At 60.0% G+C, this 17,410-nt stretch overlaps 1 protein-coding gene across 1 annotated transcript; it reads left to right on the plus strand.

The window, feature by feature from the left end:
* Positions 1-3,417: 3,417 nt before the first annotated feature.
* On the plus strand, positions 3,418-13,168 carry MFSD2A (major facilitator superfamily domain containing 2A). The gene is made up of 14 exons (XM_027706066.1): positions 3,418-3,497; positions 3,610-3,732; positions 4,350-4,474; positions 7,826-7,949; positions 8,099-8,177; positions 8,733-8,905; positions 9,011-9,101; positions 9,694-9,815; positions 10,083-10,166; positions 10,913-10,996; positions 11,318-11,430; positions 11,639-11,782; positions 11,991-12,167; positions 12,522-13,168. Exons 1-14 carry the CDS (start codon positions 3,420-3,422, stop codon positions 12,577-12,579), a joined length of 1,575 nt encoding a protein of 524 aa, XP_027561867.1. The 5' UTR covers positions 3,418-3,419; the 3' UTR covers positions 12,580-13,168.
* Positions 13,169-17,410: the final 4,242 nt, after the last annotated feature.

Here is a 17,410-nt window from a genome sequence, read left to right on the forward strand (position 1 = left end):
GCTGCGGCACCGCAGGTGACAGGGATGGAGGGGCCGCCCACGGGACAGGATAACTCTCGCAGTGCCCCGCAGTGGCAGGGCACTGGCACAGCTCCACAGCCGGCACTGAGCACGTGTCCCCGGCACTGGCACAGCCCCACGGGAGCTGCCGTGGCTGGCGCGGCTCCAGCACATGATGAAAGGCAGTTCCCCGGGGGCCCCGTGCCCTTTGGATCCCCACTGACAGCAGGGCTGGACTTTGAGACCCCAAAGTGCTTCCCCACGGTGGGCAGCCACCCTGAGCCTGGCCCAGGGGCATCCTGAGCTGGGCTCTGCCTCTGGCTGTCCCCGTCCTGCTGCAGCAGCAGCCTTCGGGCTACCCTGCTGTCCCCGTGGGGGTCCCAGATCCCCAGAGACAGCAGAGGCTGTGAGCCACGTGCCAGCACATCCTGGCCCTGCCTCATCCCGCTCAGCCTTGTGACTTGCTCCCCAGGGTCCCACGCAGGAGAGGGGTGGGCAGCACAGGGCAGCTGCCATGTGCTGCCATGCAACGTGTCCCCTTTGTCCCCGTGAAGCTGCTGGGCAGCAGCCACGGGGACTGGCTGGGCGCTTGTGAAATGCCAACCCGAGCCCCTCTGGGGTATGGGAGCACCATGAAATTCTTCCCAGCCCGGGTGGGGGACAGTGCCCACAGCCCCAGGGTCGTGCCAGCCCCAGCTCCCTGAGCATGCAGCCACCCACTCTGAGTTTAGCAGGCGTTGAAGTGCAGAGAAGGGAGAGGAAATTGCACCACTGGCTCCAGTCTTGCTGCCTCCTTCCCCCTTCCAGAACCATTTTGCCCCCGTCACACCCTGCCTGGTGCCAGGAGGTGCCCTGAGCCCCAGAGAAGCTCTGTGACGTTGGGGCAGTGCTCTCTCAGTGCTGGGGAGCCACACTGAGGCACACACTGTGTCACCCCGGGAGCTCCGTGACCATCTCACTGCCATTTGCCCCCAAGCCCATCCTCCCCATCCTGGCTGGCCCAGCCTGGCAGGGCTGTCTGGTTTCGGGTGCTCTCACACTTGCTCAGATCCTGCTCCAGGCTGTGCCGGATGCATGACAGCAGGAGGTGTGGGTGGCAGGGGATGGCATCATGCACTGGAGCAGCAGTCCCCATCCCTATTCCTGTCCCCAAGGCCAGTATTTGGGGCTCAGCCCATGAAGGGTCCCCAGTGGTGTCCCCAGCTGAGGGATGTGGCACATTGTCACCATCAAAGGGTATTTGAGCTCAGGTTGTGCCTGCCAGACCATCACACTGACAAAGGTGACCTTGTGAGTGGCCCAGCCCCAACCACCTCTACCTTGGGGACCCCAAACTGGGTGGGAGCTGCTGCACTGACACCCCCACAGGGATCAGCCCTTGGCAGTCCCTTTACTGCTGTGAGGATCCCCCAGAGCATCTGCTTGGGAGGAGGGTCTCAAATCCCCCAGAGGAAATTGTGCAATACCAGATTTGGGGGAGAAAATCCTCCTAATCCTGGGAAATCCTGGTCTGTCTACTTCTCCTCTTCATATGTAAGGCTGAGCTCACCTATCTGTGATCTTTCTGCACAATCTCCTTCTCAAAGGCCATCTCTTTGTTCCCCTAAAGCAGAGTTTGCCCAGGAGGTGGTTTTTGAGTGCTTTACTCAAGGACAGGAATGCCAAAAGCATTCCCAGGAGCTGAGGAGCCCCTGGGACAAAGGGAGCAGAGTAATAGTGCTGGGGTCACACACAGAGGGGAGTCTGGTCCCTCCAGATCAAGTGTTAATCAAGTGTCCCCTCTGCTCCTTCAAAGGAGGTTTTCTCTGTGGAAAGGGAAACTGAGGCGCAGAGCAGACTCAAACACACCTCCCCTGGTTACCTGTCTTTGAGAAGCAGAGAGCTTTGGGGAACCCAAATGTGTTTTGGGGGTGGTGCAGGACTTTCTCAGGCAGGGACACAAACCCACATGGATGTCCCTGAAAGCATCACAATGAAGGTGTCCCTGCCCAGGCAGGGGGTTGGAACGAGATGGTCTTTAAGGTCCCTTGCAACCCAACCCAGTCTGTGTTTCTGTGTCCCCAGTGGCTGCACCAGTGCTGCCCAGGGACATGGTCATTGCCAGCAAGAAGGTGACCAGGGCCCTCTGCTCCACACCAGCACCCAGAGCCAGCACAGCACAGCAGGGCGAGGAGCCGGGGGCAGATCTCTCTCACATGACTGGATGAGTGGCATTGTCCACACCTCACTCGCCTCTTGTTTCAGGTATTTTGCGTCACTGAACAAATTTGGACACTCTGAAGCCTCACCCAGCTCCCTGTCCCCAGTGGGTAGCAGCTCTGAGCTCCCAGCGTGGCCAGACGTGGGGCTGTGACGCACAGCAGCGCTGGGGGAACCCACTGCACGTGTGTGAGGGGCCGGAAACTGTGAGTCAGCAGTGACACCAGCTCAGTGCTGAAACCAGGGAGTGTACGGAGCTGCTGTGCCACTCACTGCTCCATGCCAGGGGCTGCCCACCCCGCTCATCCCCAGCACCCACTCAGGTTCTGCTGCATCCCAGGTCCCTGCTGGGTGCCAGCTGCTCGTCCTCCCTGCCCATCCCGGTCCCCATGCCCAGTCCCACGTGGCAGTCAGGTGATGGCACTGGTGCCACGCTGGCCCCCTTGGCTCTGCAGTCCCGTCTTGGCTCGGCCCTGCTCTGCAGTCCCATCTCAGGGTGATCTTTGATCAGTGGCCTGAGCCAAGCAGAGTTGGTGGCTGTCACTGCAGTGACATGACACTGGCACTGGTCTGTGTGTGCTCATTGGTTGGCAAACAGCACCTGGCACAGCTGAGAGGTGCTGGGATCTATGTCCACGTCACCATCCAGTGCTGGGGTCGCTGCAGCACTGCACCCTTTCTAGTAGGACCTGTTGTGATAGGGGTGATGTTTATAAACTAAATTATTTATGTTAGATATAGAGATTATAAAGCTTTTTATGATGAGGGTGGTGAGACACCGGCACAGGTTGCCCAGAGAGGTGGTGGATCCTCCATCCCTGGAAGTGCTCAAGGCCAGGTTGGACAGGGCTTGGAGCAACCTGGGCTGGTGGAAGGTGTCCCTGCCCGTGGCACAATGGGACGAGATGGTCTTTAAGGTCCCTTCCAACCCAAACCATCCTTTGATTCTAAGCGATGAGGGATGGAAGAATGCAGGAATGGAGGGATGAGGGGATGTGAGACAGCAGAGACGCAGAGGAAAGACGGGGACAGACGGGTGGGCGGACGGGGTGGGGGGGTGGGGAAGGGCCGAGGCAGGAGGAGGAGGAGGAGGGAGAGGAGGAGGAGGCAGCCGCTCGCCGGGAGGCGGACGGGGGCGGGCCGGCGCGGCCCCTCCCGGGGCGGGCGCTGCCGGTACAAGGGCGGGCGGCGGCGGCGCGGCCCCATTCATCGCGCACGGCATGGCCGGGGGCGGCGGCGCGGAGCGGGCCGGGGCAGGGGGGCTCCTGCCCCCCCTTTGCCGCCAGCACCGCCGCAAGGTGAGCGCCGGGACCGCCTCGGCGGGGGTGGGACGGATGGGATGGGACGGGACGGGACGGGTCGGGCCGGGGGGCGCTTCTCGGTGTGGCTCACGCCAGGTCCCGGTTGCAGGAGAGCCGCGAGCGGCTGTCGGTGTGCAGCAAGTTGTGCTACGCCGTCGGGGGGGCTCCTTACCAGATCACGGGCTGCGCCCTCGGCTTCTTCCTCCAGATCTACCTCCTGGACGTGGCGCAGGTATGGCTGGGACCGGGGCTGGGGGGGAGGAGGCCGGGGCCGGGGGTCTCGGAGCTCCCTGTGCTGCTTTGCCTGTCGGATGGACGTACCCGGGGCTTGGAAATGCCCCGGCCCCCGCTGGAATCGCCCCGCGGGCGCGGGAGTCCCTCCGGGGGCTGCGGGTTTCCCGCGGGCCGCTCCCACGCGTGTTGCTGTGCGGCCGCTCCGTGCTTGGGTTCCCCGCGCGATAACACGGGCTGATGGTGGCTGTTTTTTGGGGGGGCAGGACGCGTCCCACGGGCCCGCAGCGAGCCGGGTCGGTGTGAAACAACGAAGGGAAGGAAGCCGCGGGAGAAGAGCCCGTGGGCTCCCTCGTGCTGGCTGCGGGGTGGGTTTGGGGAACTCAGCTCCGAGATAAGGGAGTTTGGTGTGGGAAGAGTGTGGTGGGGCAGCGCTCGGAGGGACTGGGCACCTCGAATCCCCCTGAACGAGGGGGAGAGACCAAGAGACTCATGCCCTGCTCCCAAATGGCAGTGGGGTTGCTGTAGGTAGGGTTGGGAAGGTCCTGGGGGGCTCAGGAAGGGCAGCTGGGGGCACTGGGGGTTTGCATGTGCTGACACAAGATCTCCCTCCTGCAGCTGGATGCTTTCTATGCCTCCATCATCCTGTTTGTGGGACGAGCCTGGGATGCCATCACGGACCCCATGGTGGGTTTCTTCATCAGCAAATCCTCATGGACCTGCTTCGGCCGCCTGATGCCCTGGTAAGAGCTGCTGGTAGCGCCCTGCATTCCCTACCTGATGTGTCACAGCACTTTGAGTGTCAGCTTTGAGTATCCCCTGGCATGAGGCGTGCAGGGCAGGACGTGCTGACGCCCTGGCTCACCCAGGTGAGGTACCAAGTGCCCCAAAAAAAGCCCAAGGTGCCACCAACAGCTGGGAGGCCTCAAGTTTGTGCCTGTTGCTCTGGCTGGTAAGCCTGACCTTGCTGACCTCCGTGTCACTGCACCTGCGAGCTCCGACCTCCCTGCTGGACTTTGTTCAGCGGTGGTTGCAGAGCCCTGGCTGGTGGCAGGGCCACGGTGCCAGCAGAGCAGATGGCATCACACCCACAGGGAGGAGGGACGGGGGTGTGTGCGGACGGTGCGTGGAGGTGGGTGCCTGGGTGCCGGCTGGACAGTCACGAGGGTGCTCCTGGGGCAGGAAAACAGCTGTCATGGAGCTGGGTGACCACACGTGGATGCTCCCGCCTGCCCTCGGCAGAGGGGAGTTTGGAGCAGGTGGCACGGGGTTTGTGAGCCCCCAAATGGCTCGTGCCTGCACCCGGGGCAGATTTAGGACATCCATGAGCACCTGTCCCTGTGCAGGAGCGTTGCAGGGCGCTAATGCCTCGGTGTGGCCGTGGTGGCATGTCCTGTGCTAAAATAACCCCGGGCGCCTGTGGGATTGCTGAAATACAATGCAGCGAAGAGGGTGGGCACGGGGGGGGAGTGGAATTGGAGGGACGCAGTCCTTTCCCCCGCAGATTATACCCTCTGCTTCCTGGCTTTCCTGGAATAGCTCTGGGCAGCAGCAGGCAGTTGTTGGAGCCAGGCTCCACGCGCGGCCTGAAATAGCCGCCCCGCAGCCGCGCGCGTGGCCGGGTCTGGGGGCTGGAGATTAGCACGGGGCTGGCTGGGCTGTGTGGGCCAGCCAGGGATGGCTGCCGTGGCTCTGCTCGCCCTAATCTCGAGGCAGGGGGTGGGGATGGAGCGGCTGCATTCCTCCAAGCGGCTCCTGCTTCGTTAAAATTAGCCAGAGCTTTCGGCTCGCTCTGGGCCCCTCAGCAGTGCCGGGGCAGCCGGAGCTTGCTGCTATTGTACATGGCTCAAGGGCTGCCCGCTGAGTCCAGTTTGGATGGAGTTGAGCTGATTTTAAACCTCTTAAACCCAGGGTTTGCTGGCAGTCTGGGGCTGCACAGCCCCAGGCTGATGTTGCTGCTGTGGCCGCAGAGCTGCTGGTGCTGCCTCAGTTTCTCTGCGTGCAAAGCCAGGAGCTGCAGGCACTGGGGCTGCTGCCAGACCCCAACCCTCAGCACGTGTGAGATGACTCTGTGTAACCTCCCCGTGTGTGAGGGTTTATTGCCAGGTTCTGAGGGGGCTGATCTGTGGTTCCTGCTGCCTCCAGCTCAAAGCTCACGGCTGCTCCAGCTCCTTAGATGGGCGAGGAGACCTTCTCTGAGGGCCATCGCTTCCTTCCCTTTCAATTCTTTCCTTTCGAAACACTTTTTCTGACGTTTTGTCCCAGCAGCTCATCCAGCGGCCGCTTCCTCTTTTCCCCCAGCCTCGTGGGCTCTGCTCTGAGCTGGGACTTCCAGCTGAGAGCTGGGATCCCCTTTTCCTTGACCACCCCAGACTTTCCGGTGACTAAACTTTTCCTCGTTGCGTCGGTGACGGAGGAACCCCTGGCTTTGACCTTCTCCGGGGCGGCAGCCGTTTGCAAACAGTTAAAAACGGCGGGGCCGGGAAGGGGTGTGAGCGCGGCACAAAGGAACACACCATCGCGCCGGGGCCAATGAGCGGGCGAGCGCGTCACGGCAGCCGCCTCCGAGAGCCTTAATCACCTCGGCCTGGGTCAGGGGTTACTCCCAGTCACTCCTCAGTGTCTGCCCGGAGCTGCCGGTCAGCCCTGGCCGGGGCTCCTCAGCATCCCGGTGCCGGGGTGACCCACGGGGAATTGGCGCATCTGACACTCACGCGCCCACGGGGAGCGTGACGCTCTTCCCGCCGCTGCTCTGGTGATTCATTCAGCATTTCCCGGGGCTCCACGTATGTGCTCGGCGATAAGCGGCAGCAGAGGAGGGGCTGGAGCGGGCTCGCCCCTTTCCTCCCCCCACCTCTTCCCCGAGAGGGTGACGTGGGTGCGGAAGAATGTGCATGTGTTGGGTCCTGTGCAATGCCTCTGTCGCTCTCCATCCATGGAGATCCAGTTTCTCGTTCTACCCCCACCCCCCGCCGCCTCCCGGCCCGACTTTAAATTTAAACTTTGCGTCCTGTACGTCAGCCCGGACGGAAAGATCTGACTGTACCCTGGCAGTGCAGGGCCAGCTCTGGCCGTGCGTGGGTCGGTCCCGTGCCCAGTTCTGCTGGATTCGCTCCAGGACGTGGCCTCCTGGAGTTTGTGGAGCACAGGATGCTCACAAATCGTCGAGCAAAAATCCATCTCCTAAACAGATGTGGATGTGACCTCAACACCTGGCTCACTTCCCTCCAGGAGGAGGAATTCCTCCTGTGCTTCCTGGAGTGCTGTGGGGTCCTGGGAGCCTGTGGTGTCCTCGGGGTGCTGGTGCAGGGCAGAGCTGTGCCCTGGCTGTCCTGCACCAGGACAGGGGTTATGAGATCCCCTGGATGAAGTGGGCAGGTGCCCTGGGTGGCTTCTTGCTCCCATCACCTTTGCTGGCTGGTCCTGCAGGGACCAGCACTTGAGCAATCCCCTCTGATCCTCTGTTGCGTTTTGCATCCCATGCCCCTGCTCCCACAGCTCTGGGAAGTTGGGCAGAGGTGGAAGAAGGAGCCAGGCTGCTGCTGGCTGGTGGTTTGCCCCATCGCTGCCAGCAGAACTAGAGTGACCCCAGGGCTTGGGGGGCCTGGCAGCAAAGCCAAGCTGGTGAGAGGTTTTTGGCTGCTGGGGAGCAGGGCTGAGCTGCCTGGCTGTCCCCCAGCTGCTCCTCAGCTCTTGCCAGGATGAGGGAGGTGATTACATCCTGCTGAACACAGCAGTGCTGCCTGGGGAAGAGGTTGGGTCTGAGGGTGGAAGCCAAAGGCAAGAGCAGATCAATCACTTCCATGGAAGGAGCTATGTCTGTTCTTGCAAGTAAAGCTCTTCCCTGGAAGTCTGAGTCAGCCCTTTCCACCCTGTGAGACCCGAGCTGCTGCCTTCAGCCTGGTTTGGATCACCCCTGGGGCAACCACCTCCTGGCCAAGGGTTGGAGCAGGGTGGGCCACTCTGGGGCAGCTCAGGAGCCCCCCAGATCAGGTGTCTGAACCCCACTGGATGTGTGGAAGCAGGGGGACCTGGGCTGGTGGGGTTACCCAGGCCCTGTGTGCCCATGAGACTAACACTCTGCTCTCCCAAAGGATCATCTTCTCCACCCCATTCGCTGTCATCTCCTACATCCTCATCTGGTTTGTGCCAGACATCTCCAGAGGCCAAGTGATGTGGTATCTTGTCTTCTACTGCGTCTTCCAGACCCTCGTGACGGTGAGTTGGGCTCTGCACACACCAGGGATGGAGGGGGCCAATCCCTGCCTCCCCCGTGCTGAGCTGCACAGAGAGGCAGGTCCTCCCCTGCCCCAGGTCCCCTGGACTGTTACATCCTCCCTGAGCCAATTTTCCTTGTGCCATTGCAGTGCTTCCATGTGCCTTACTCAGCACTGACCATGTTCATCAGCACGGAGCAGAGCGAGCGGGACTCGGCCACTGCCTACCGTAAGAGTTCCCCCCCTTGTTCCTCCCTTCCTCCTCCCCTTCTCCCAACTCTCACTGGGGGGATCCTCCTCCTAAACCTTCCTGCAAGGGCTCCTTTGATTGCCCCTTCATCCCAGGGGTGGTGTGTGATGATCATTCAGGGCTTGAATTGCAGCTGGTCCAGCTCTTCCCGTTCCTCTTCCCTGGCTCCTCCTTGTCTGGTCTGGTGTGAGCTGGGCTGAAGGGGAGATGATCCCTGTTGTGGCTCTGCCTGGAGCAGATGATGGGGAGTCTGAGCTCCTGAGCTTTTCCTCCTGCTCCGTTGTGCAGCAGTGGGAGCCGCATGACCACGGCTTGGCCTCTCTCTCTGACTCAGTTTCCCCAGCAGGCACTTTCCTTCCCTGTGGCTTTATCACGTGGGGATTTGGAAGGAGCTGTAGCAGAGCTGGGCTGGCTCATTTCTCCCAGTGAAGGGCAGTGAAGGGCAACTGGGGAGGCTCTGCTGTGGACGAGGGTTTGCACCCACGCCCTGGGTGCCCAAGGGCTGTGCTCAGTCCCTCTGGCTTCTCCCTCCAGGTATGACTGTGGAAGTGCTGGGCACTGTGCTGGGCACTGCAATCCAGGGCCAGATCGTGGGCAAAGTGGACACTCCCTGCATCGAGAGCCCCCTTTTCCTGGGCATGACCAACTCCTCGGTGGCCCTGGAGGAGCTAAACATGACCCACGACACCGGATCACTCACAGACACCGTAAGCTGGGGGTGGGGGAAGACCCTGCCATATTTCCTTGCCCTTTGGACCAGGCTGATTCCTGGGATGAGCCCCTTCCTCACCTGTCTCCCCTCTCTTGCACAGAGAAACGCCTACATGATTGCTGCGGGGGTCATCGGGGGGCTCTACATCCTCTGTGCCTTGATCCTGTGGGCGGGCGTGCGGGAGAAGAGAGGTGAGGCTTGGGAGGTGCTGCAACACCCCACACCTGTGGAAATGCTGTGGTTCCTTCCTCTCCAGGAGCCTGGCTGAGCCCTTGGCCCCTCGTTCACGGGTCAAGCCCCAGAGGAGAGGGGTGGGTAGAGCTGAGCTCTGGGTCTGGGGGCCCGGGGAGGTGCTGCATAAGGGCAGCACTGCAGGCAGGAGGCCAGAGCATCCCTGGGGTGCGTCAGGCACAGCCATGAGGGCTTAGCTCTGCTCTGCACTGTCAGAGATAACCTTTATCTTGCACATTTTTGGCTGGCCAAGGTTGCCAGTGCCAACTAGGATATCCCGGGGGGATGTGATATCCAAAGTCCAGTAGCTTCTGTCCTTCCCTCCCCCTGCTTATCCCACGAGGGATCAGCCAGGCTGCCCTCTCCCCTCCCTGGGGCTAAGGGACCCCTGCATGAGGGCAGGGATTGCCCTGACTCCCCTGGGGTGGGGTATTGTGGAGGGGCAGGGGTTTGTGCAGGGTGCTGAGCAGCAGGATGGGGCCCTGCACCCCTTGCACCCCAGGGTGCTGTTGTGGTGGGACTAACAATGGGCTGATTTGCTCTGCTCCCCAGAGTCCTCTGAGCTCCAGTCGGATGAGCCTGTCTCCTTCTTCCAGGGGCTGAGGCTGGTGATGAACCACGGTGCCTACATCAAGCTCATTGCTGGCTTCCTCTTCACCTCACTGGGCTTCATGGTGAGCTGGAAGGACTGGGGAGAGGGAACGGCAGCAGCACAGCTTGGGGGTGGCTGCAGGGATGATCCTGGCGGGCTGGGAGCATGTGAGGTGGCAGCTCCCTGGGCCGGAGCTGCCCCAGGGCAGAGAGGAAGGATGTGGCCTCGTGCCCTCGGGTGGGTCAGTGAATGGCCGCTTTCTTCCCCTTCTTGTGCCCGGGGTGCAGCTGTGGGAGGAGGAGCGTGGCCCCCTGAGGAGGTGTCTAATCCCTGTCTGCCTCCTCCACAGCTGCTGGAGGGAAACTTTGCCCTCTTCTGCACCTACACCCTGGGCTTCCGCAACGAGTTCCAGAACATCCTCCTGGCCATCATGGTGAGTGTGGCCCTGTCCTGGAACGTGGTGGGATCCAGTGGGTCCCCCCTGGGAGCTGGCATGGGATGGGAGCTCAGGGCAGGGAGGCCGTGGGGCTGTGGTGCTCTGCCACAGGGATAATGATCAAAGATCCCCTGGGAGAAGGGGAGGGAGAAGAAGCTGCCAAATGTCCTGCGAAGGCCTGGTGGGTTGGCAGGAACAGCAAGGCCTTTGTTCCCGAATGAAGGCGGCCAGAGATGGGGCAGACCAGGAGCCATCGGGGCCTTTTGTCCAAATCCTGCTACTTATCTCCCTTCCCCCTGCTCCGAGAAAAGGATCTCAGTGTTTACTGCCAGGAAGATGGAGCAAAACAGCTCCTTGAGAGCCCTTTCCAGCTTGCTTCATCCCTGGGAGCACTTCCCACCCTCTCCTCAATGGGGTGGAAAGGCCCAAGGTGCCATGTTCCCCCCAGAGCCTGGCTCCTGGCCGTGCTGTGACCGTGGTGACAAGATCAGGTCCCTTCCCAGCACCCAGGATCGAGTTGGGTCCTCCCTCTGTTTGTGCAGGTGTGGTGCCAGGGTTCTCCACACTGGGGGAGGAGGTGGCCCCACACACACGTGTGGCTTCGTGCCAGCCCCGGCAGCATGTGGAAATCACGGGTGCTGGGAATGTGATGGGAGGAGGCTGTGCTCAGGAGCTGCTTCTTGCTGGGAAGAGCTTTTCCCCCAAAGAACCCTGTGACACTGTGTGACCTTCTCTTCCCATAGCTGTCGGCCACTCTGACCATTCCCTTCTGGCAGTGGTTCCTTACCCGCTTTGGGAAGAAGACAGCTGTCTACGTGGGCATCTCGGTGAGTGAGTCCCTCGGGCCTGGGGGTGGATCCCACATGGGATAAAACAGAGCTGTGTCCCTCTGAGAGGGCCCAGAGCTGGGCAGGGGCTGCTGCTAAGGATGATTTGGTGCCTGTCCCTCATCCTGCTCTTTGTGCTGCTGTGGATGTGGCCAAGGCCAGCAGGGAATGTGCTGTGGGGCTCAGGGGTAAAGGCGGCACCACTGATTCCCTGGCTGTCCCTGCGGTTGGAGGGCTGGGATGTGTGGGAGGGAAGGGGAAAAGGCAGGGGGTCTGGATCAGGCTTTGCTGATGCCAACCTGGTTTCTGTCCCCTCTCCAGTCTGCCATCCCCTTCCTCATCCTGGTGGTTGTCCTGGACAGTAACCTCATCGTCACCTACATCGTGGCTGTCGCAGCCGGGATCAGCGTCGCAGCCGCCTTCCTGCTGCCCTGGTGAGTGTGAGGAGGGCCTGGTGCTCCCAGCACTGCCCTCCAGGGCTGGGCAAGGTGCTTCCAGGGCCTGAGGGGGGGTTAGAAGTCCTTGACAGGCCACTTTGCAGTGTTTTCAGTCCGAGATGGGGCTGTTAGTGAAATCCTCTCAGCAGAGAGGAGGTGCTTTGTTGGCCCAGTCCTGGTGTTCACCATCCCGCTCTCTGCACAGGTCCATGCTCCCAGATGTCGTAGATGACTTCAAGCTGCAGCACCCCGGCTCCCATGGCCATGAAGCCATCTTCTTCTCCTTCTATGTCTTCTTCACCAAGTTTACCTCTGGGGTCTCCCTGGGCATCTCCACACTCAGCCTGGAGTGAGTTCTTGCATGGGAGCTGAGGGGTGGTGGGCAGGAAGGGAAATCAGTCTTGCACCTCTGCATCCAGACATCTCTGCTTCCCAAGGGCTGGGAGAGAGTTGAAGGGCTCTAAATCCTATTGTTGCTCCAAACCTCTCCCTGCAGGGATGAATTCACCTCCTAGAAACCCCATTTCCTCTGCCTGAAGCTACCTTTCTGTCCACAGCTTTGCGGGGTACCAGACCCGGGGCTGCTCCCAGCCCAGCGAGGTGAACTTCACCCTGAAGATGCTGGTGTCAGCTGCGCCCGTGGTGCTGATCCTGCTGGGCCTGCTCCTGTTCAAGCTGTATCCCATCGACGAGGAGAAACGGAGGAAAAACAAGAAAGCCCTGCAGGATTTAAGGTGAGTGCCAGCCGTGCTTCCCAGGTGGAAAATGTGGCGTGCCAGTGTGTAGGGGTGTGTGGGGGCAGGACCAGGCGGGTTGGGACACACTGTGACTTGTCCAGGAATCCCTCAGGACCCGTGGGTGGTGGGGCGAGGGAAGGGCTGACTTGTTTTCCCAATCCCAACTTCCAAAGAGATGGCGTGAAGTGTTGGGAAATCGGCAGGAACCCGCCCCAGTTGCTACACAAAACTTGTCCGGGGACATCCCTCTTGAGCCATTCAGAAGCTCCTATGCTCCAAGGCAGGTATTGCTGGGATGCAGACCTTGCTCTGTGGCTCATTCCATGCCTCCTTCCCAACTCTTTTCCCCAGGGGGGAGAGCGACAGCAGCTCGGAGTCGGACAACACAGAACTGGCCAGCATCGTGTGACCCAGGCCGGGTCCGTCCGCTCCCACCGGGGCTCTCCGAAGGACTCTGCCCCTCTGGGCTGGCCCAGCCTCGTGCCAATGCAGGTGTCTGCCTTTGGAGCACCTGGAGAAGCCGTGTGGAGCATCCACCGCCTGGAAAACACGGGATCTGTGCCGGTCTCGTGCCTTCCACGGGATGCACAGAGCGCTGGTAGTGTACATTACACACACCGAGGTACTCGTGTGCCTCACCAGACACAAGCACTGATCCTGCCGGGGGCCTGGAGAGCAGAAAAGGCTGGATTGGGATCGTTTTGCCTGGAACATTCGTGCCCACTGCCCCTCTGTGCCTGGCCCCCGTGGGCTCTGACCTGGGGGACGGGGGTGATGGTTGGTGTACATTACACTGTCGGTGTGCCCGCGCCGAGCACGTGAGCTCACCTCTGCTGTCTGTACATAGGACACTAATTTGGGAAGCTGTTCTTTTTTATATGGCCCAATTAACTTAATGATGTAAATATGAAGCTGTTTCCTGTTTGTATATATCTGTACAGAAACCGAACTCGAGGACCTGTTAATATTAATTTACATAAAAGTGGGGGAAGCCAGCAGTGGGCGTGAAGGATTTTATTTTTTTTTTTTTTTTTTGCTTGGCTGGGTTTTTTCACGGCTGTCAGCAAGCCCCAGGGTCCCTTTACATGCCATGGGGTGCAGGATTGACTTTTCCTGAGCTGTGGCACAGGAATGCCATAATCCAGGCAGCCCCTTTTCCCCCGTGCAGCTCCTTGCTCGGTGCCGCAGCGATCCAACAAAGGCTCTATTATTTTCTCCTTTTCAAGAGGGAACGGGGGTGGAGGGAGGAATGAAATCAAAGTGCTGCCAGCGGAGACCATGAACCCAGGGCTGGAAACAGGAGAGGCAGCTGGGGAGCGGAGAGAAAGGGAATGCAGGCTGTGGGTGACACTCAACACTCCCTCCCAGGGCAGAGTGCCGTGGGAGCACTAATCTCCGTGGATATTTATACCATCCTCTTGCATTCCCCGTTCCACAGCAGCAATGGGGGAGAGCCCTGCCTTCCCCACGCCTCCAGCAGCAAGTGTAACTCCGGGGAAAAGTGGGCTGGAATCAGTGCAGAGAGGATGCACCAGGGATGAAGCAGGATGGGGTGAATTCCCAGTGTGGGGGACTGTGCTGGCTCTGCTCTGTCCCCAAGGCCACTGTGCCGGGGGAAAGGGCTGCTGCCTTTTGTTAAGCACATTTGTCACACTGAGAAGTTGGGGGGGTCAGGGCTGAGCTGAGAGCGGGGGGCTCAGGGGGAAGGAGGGCTCATCCTTTGTTCCACATTTGGGTACAAAGGACTGGAATGAGGATCAGGTTTTAAAAATAGCCCAGAGGGATTAGACCTTAGCTGAGAACGCTTAACTGGGCCCCACTCTGCCACCATGGTCATGGAAAGAAGGAAAAGGGATGATGGGAGGAGGCTGGGAGCTGGCTCTGTGCTGAGCAGGGGCAGGAGGCAGCGCTGGCCCTGGCTGGGGTGCTCCCTGCTTTCCCAGGGATGGAGCTTGCGGGGAAGGAAAGCGAGCAGGACAAGGTGGGGACAAAGCCAGCACTCCCTGCAAACCCCCATGGCATGGCAGGTGGGTGTCATGTGCACCCTCTGCGAGAGGAGAAGGAGGAGGGCAAGGCTCCAGCCAACACAGAGCTCGGGATTGTTGTGAATGTGCTGACCCCTGCCCTGCTCCTGGTCGGGATTGCCGGGAGTTATCCCGGCCATTGCCACGACCTGGCTGCCTCCGAGGGGTGTGGGCAGCGCTGCTGCCTCCAAGGATTTGAAAGATTGCTGCTAGCTTTTGTTTTCAAAAAATTTCAACAGAAATAAGGGACATTTTATTCTCTGCCTCCTTGTTTTCTTGGCTCTGTGGGGCTCGTGAGGAGTCTGTGTTCAGGTTTTTTGCAGCCAGCTCAAGAGACTAAAACCATCCAGAGACTGAAGCGGGGCCCGGACATTCCAAGCAGAGCACACCTCTCCTATTTGAGGCTTTTAAGAAAATAGATTCTAGAGGAAAAAATGACCATGGCAGTCGATAACACTTGAGCCCTGGGCAAAACTCCAGCCTTGAAGCTGAGATCTTCCTCCAGCTGTGATTACAGAGGGTTTCAGTCCAAGCACGAGAAAGCCTCTGGCATAGAAATCTGCCTGGCAAGAAACACAAGGGGAGAGGTTGCCCGCATGTACAGCTGCGCTATGGCTTAATCCACACAGACTTGGGGATGGAGGAAATGCATCCAAGTGCTGGGAAGCACCTCCTTGCAAAGCTGGAGTGACAGCTGGGTGTGTCCTGGGGGTGAGCCGCGTGTCTGGGCTGAGGCAGGGGCAGTGCTGTCCCTGTGGAGTCAAAGCCAGGACAGGGAAAACACAGGGTGTCAGCTGTGTGCTCCCACCTGCTGAGCTGGTGCCTCTCACTGCACATGGGCTGGGGCTTTACTTCCCGGGAATCGGCTGCAAGAGCTGGGAATGGGCCCTGAGTCCCAGCTAATGGGCTCTAACAGGCTGCCAGGGGAGCCTACCTGGTTCCAGGGGAGCCTTCCCTGAACTCGGGGGGCACTGCTGCCTGTGCAGGAACAGAGCAGAGGGTTTCTGGTCTGCTCGGGGAACCAGATGACTGCAGAGGGGACAACACCAAGCAAATATCAGTTATGGCTCTGAAGGGCAGCATGTGATCCTGCAGAATTGGATGTGCACCCTCTGATGCCAAGGTGGCTTTGCCAAGAGGCAGAACCATCCCGGCCAAGGCAGAGGCAGCAAGAGGGACTGCAGGGACAGTCCCCGAGGTGAGAGCAGCCATGCTGGGTCTGTTCACCCTGCAGGGGACAAGTGGAAGTGTGGAAAGTCTCTCCTTGCAGAGGGTGAGGAATAACCACCCTCCCTTATCTGCAGGGAAAGGGCAAAAAGCCTCAGGTTTATCTCCCAGCCAGATTTGTGAAACATTCCAATGGCTGCTGCTGGGGATGGTTTTCCCTTGGCCCCTGGGCTGGAAGGACCCACATGCCCCAGACTGCAGCAGGAATCACCCAGGGCTGGTTTCAGACACCTCAACATGAATCAAGCATCCTTGGAAAGGGGTGTCACCCCACCGTGCTGGTACAGCCTCTGGGAGGCTGGATCAGGGAAGAGATCCAGCTGGAAATTAGCTCAGCCTGGGAAGCTCTGGGGGAAAGCAGGAGCTGGGAGCTCAGGAGAGGTGCTGGCCGGTGGGTCATGGTGAGCAGGCACACGTCCCTGGCTCGCTGGGCTCCGTCACCAGCTGGAACCAGGGCCAGGTGGGCAGTAGGGAGGCATTCCTGGGAACAGCTGTCCCCAGGGGTCATCCTGTCCGTGCCACCACGCTGAGGTCACTCACTTCATCTGCAAACACAGGCTGAAGGCTACCGACCTGTTCTGGTGGGCTTTGGTTAATGTTTTGCAAGGCCACCGTTCCCAAGGTTGGAGGCAGCCACAGCACTGCAGGGTGTGCACAGAAATGGTGGGGCAGTGAGATGGTTTCTTGCTACCAAAAATCTGTTTTCACAGGAATGAAGCTGCGCTGCAGCTCAGACAAGTGCACCACAACAGAGCAGGGACAAGTGCTCTCCTGCAAAAAGCCAAAGGGTGCTGTCTAGGGGACACAAAGGCATTTTTAGCTATAGAATGGCTAAAAAAATGAACAAAATATTCCCTTGGTGCTTGGAGAAAAGGGGGACAAGGCACGAACCACCCGGCAGCAGCACGGGGAAGGTGTAAGCTTTGCCCTGGGGATGGCACAGCTTTATGGGCATTGGGAACCCCCACAGCTCACTGACCTCACAGCCCTTCTGCAAACAGGCAGCTCTTGTTTAGGTGCCAAAGGGTTTATCCTGACCCAGCCTTACCAGGAACTTGATTTTTGTTCCTCCGGGAACCGTGCTCAGCTGAACAGACCCACCCAAAGGCAAACACCCCGACTGGGGCTGGGCTGTGACATCCCCAGTGGGCAGAGCTCTCCCTCTCTGCGACCCCTGGTTACTTCTAGTTCCTCTTCCCGTTCTCTGGTTATTTCTCCTTCCTCTCCCCAGTCTTGCTTCCTCCCCACAGACACTGCCCTGCACTGCTGAGGCAGGATGGAGCTGGTGTTTCACTGCAGTGACTCTTTTAGGATGCTATAAAACAGAACTCATTGGCTGCGTGGCAAAGAGGTGGTTTTACCTTGTTTTCTATTTTGCATCGTGCCAATTGATCCTGAGGTGTCTGATCAGGACAGAGACGCGGCAAGAGGCACATCAGGTGTTGGCAGGGGGGAAAACCAGGCGAGAATAGCAGCAAACAGCCTGAGTGGGCGCAGGGAGCTGCAGGGAGCCTCAACCGAATTGGGAAGGAGGAGGAGAGGGCAGTGGTGGGTCCTGCTGGGCTGGATGTGCTCTGCCAGGGCAGCGGCTGCACGGACGGGAGGGGGATACTGAGGGAGAGGGACAGTGGGGAGTTGTGTGTCCCCAAGGGAGGGGGACGGCGGGGAGCTTTGTGCTCACCCAGCAGACACACAACTCCCATCCTCCGGCTGCGCACAGAAATCCAACCCTCGGAGGGGTTTGGATGCCGCCCCAGCGGGAGCTCAAAGCCGGAGGATGCAACCTCACTAGATGTCAGCAGAGCCCCGCTCCCGGCGATCCCGCTGCCATCCCCGGCCGGTCCCAGGCTCGCTTGGGATCCCAGTCCCAGCCGTGACCATCTATGGTAGCGCAGCGAGCGCAGGAAGCGGCGCTGGGGGCAGCCGAGCTCGGCGGGTTTCTCCTCCTTCCCATCCTGTCAACGTGTCCCAGCCCTCGCCGGGACAGAC

Source organism: Neopelma chrysocephalum, unplaced genomic scaffold (genome assembly GCF_003984885.1).
Source record: "Neopelma chrysocephalum unplaced genomic scaffold, ASM398488v2 Primary Assembly neopelma1_361, whole genome shotgun sequence".
Classification (NCBI taxonomy): domain Eukaryota; kingdom Metazoa; phylum Chordata; class Aves; order Passeriformes; family Pipridae; genus Neopelma; species Neopelma chrysocephalum.

Excerpts from the sequence above, each read along its gene's own strand:
- MFSD2A (XM_027706066.1), top strand. The coding sequence starts at position 3,420 with ATGGCCGGGGGCGGCGGCGCGGAGCGGGCCGGGGCAGGGGGGCTCCTG. Across the intron at positions 7,950-8,098 it reads TCTTCCAGACCCTCGTGACG|TGCTTCCATGTGCCTTACTC; the intron begins GTGAGTTGGGCT and ends GTGCCATTGCAG. Across the intron at positions 10,167-10,912 it reads ACATCCTCCTGGCCATCATG|CTGTCGGCCACTCTGACCAT; the intron begins GTGAGTGTGGCC and ends CTCTTCCCATAG.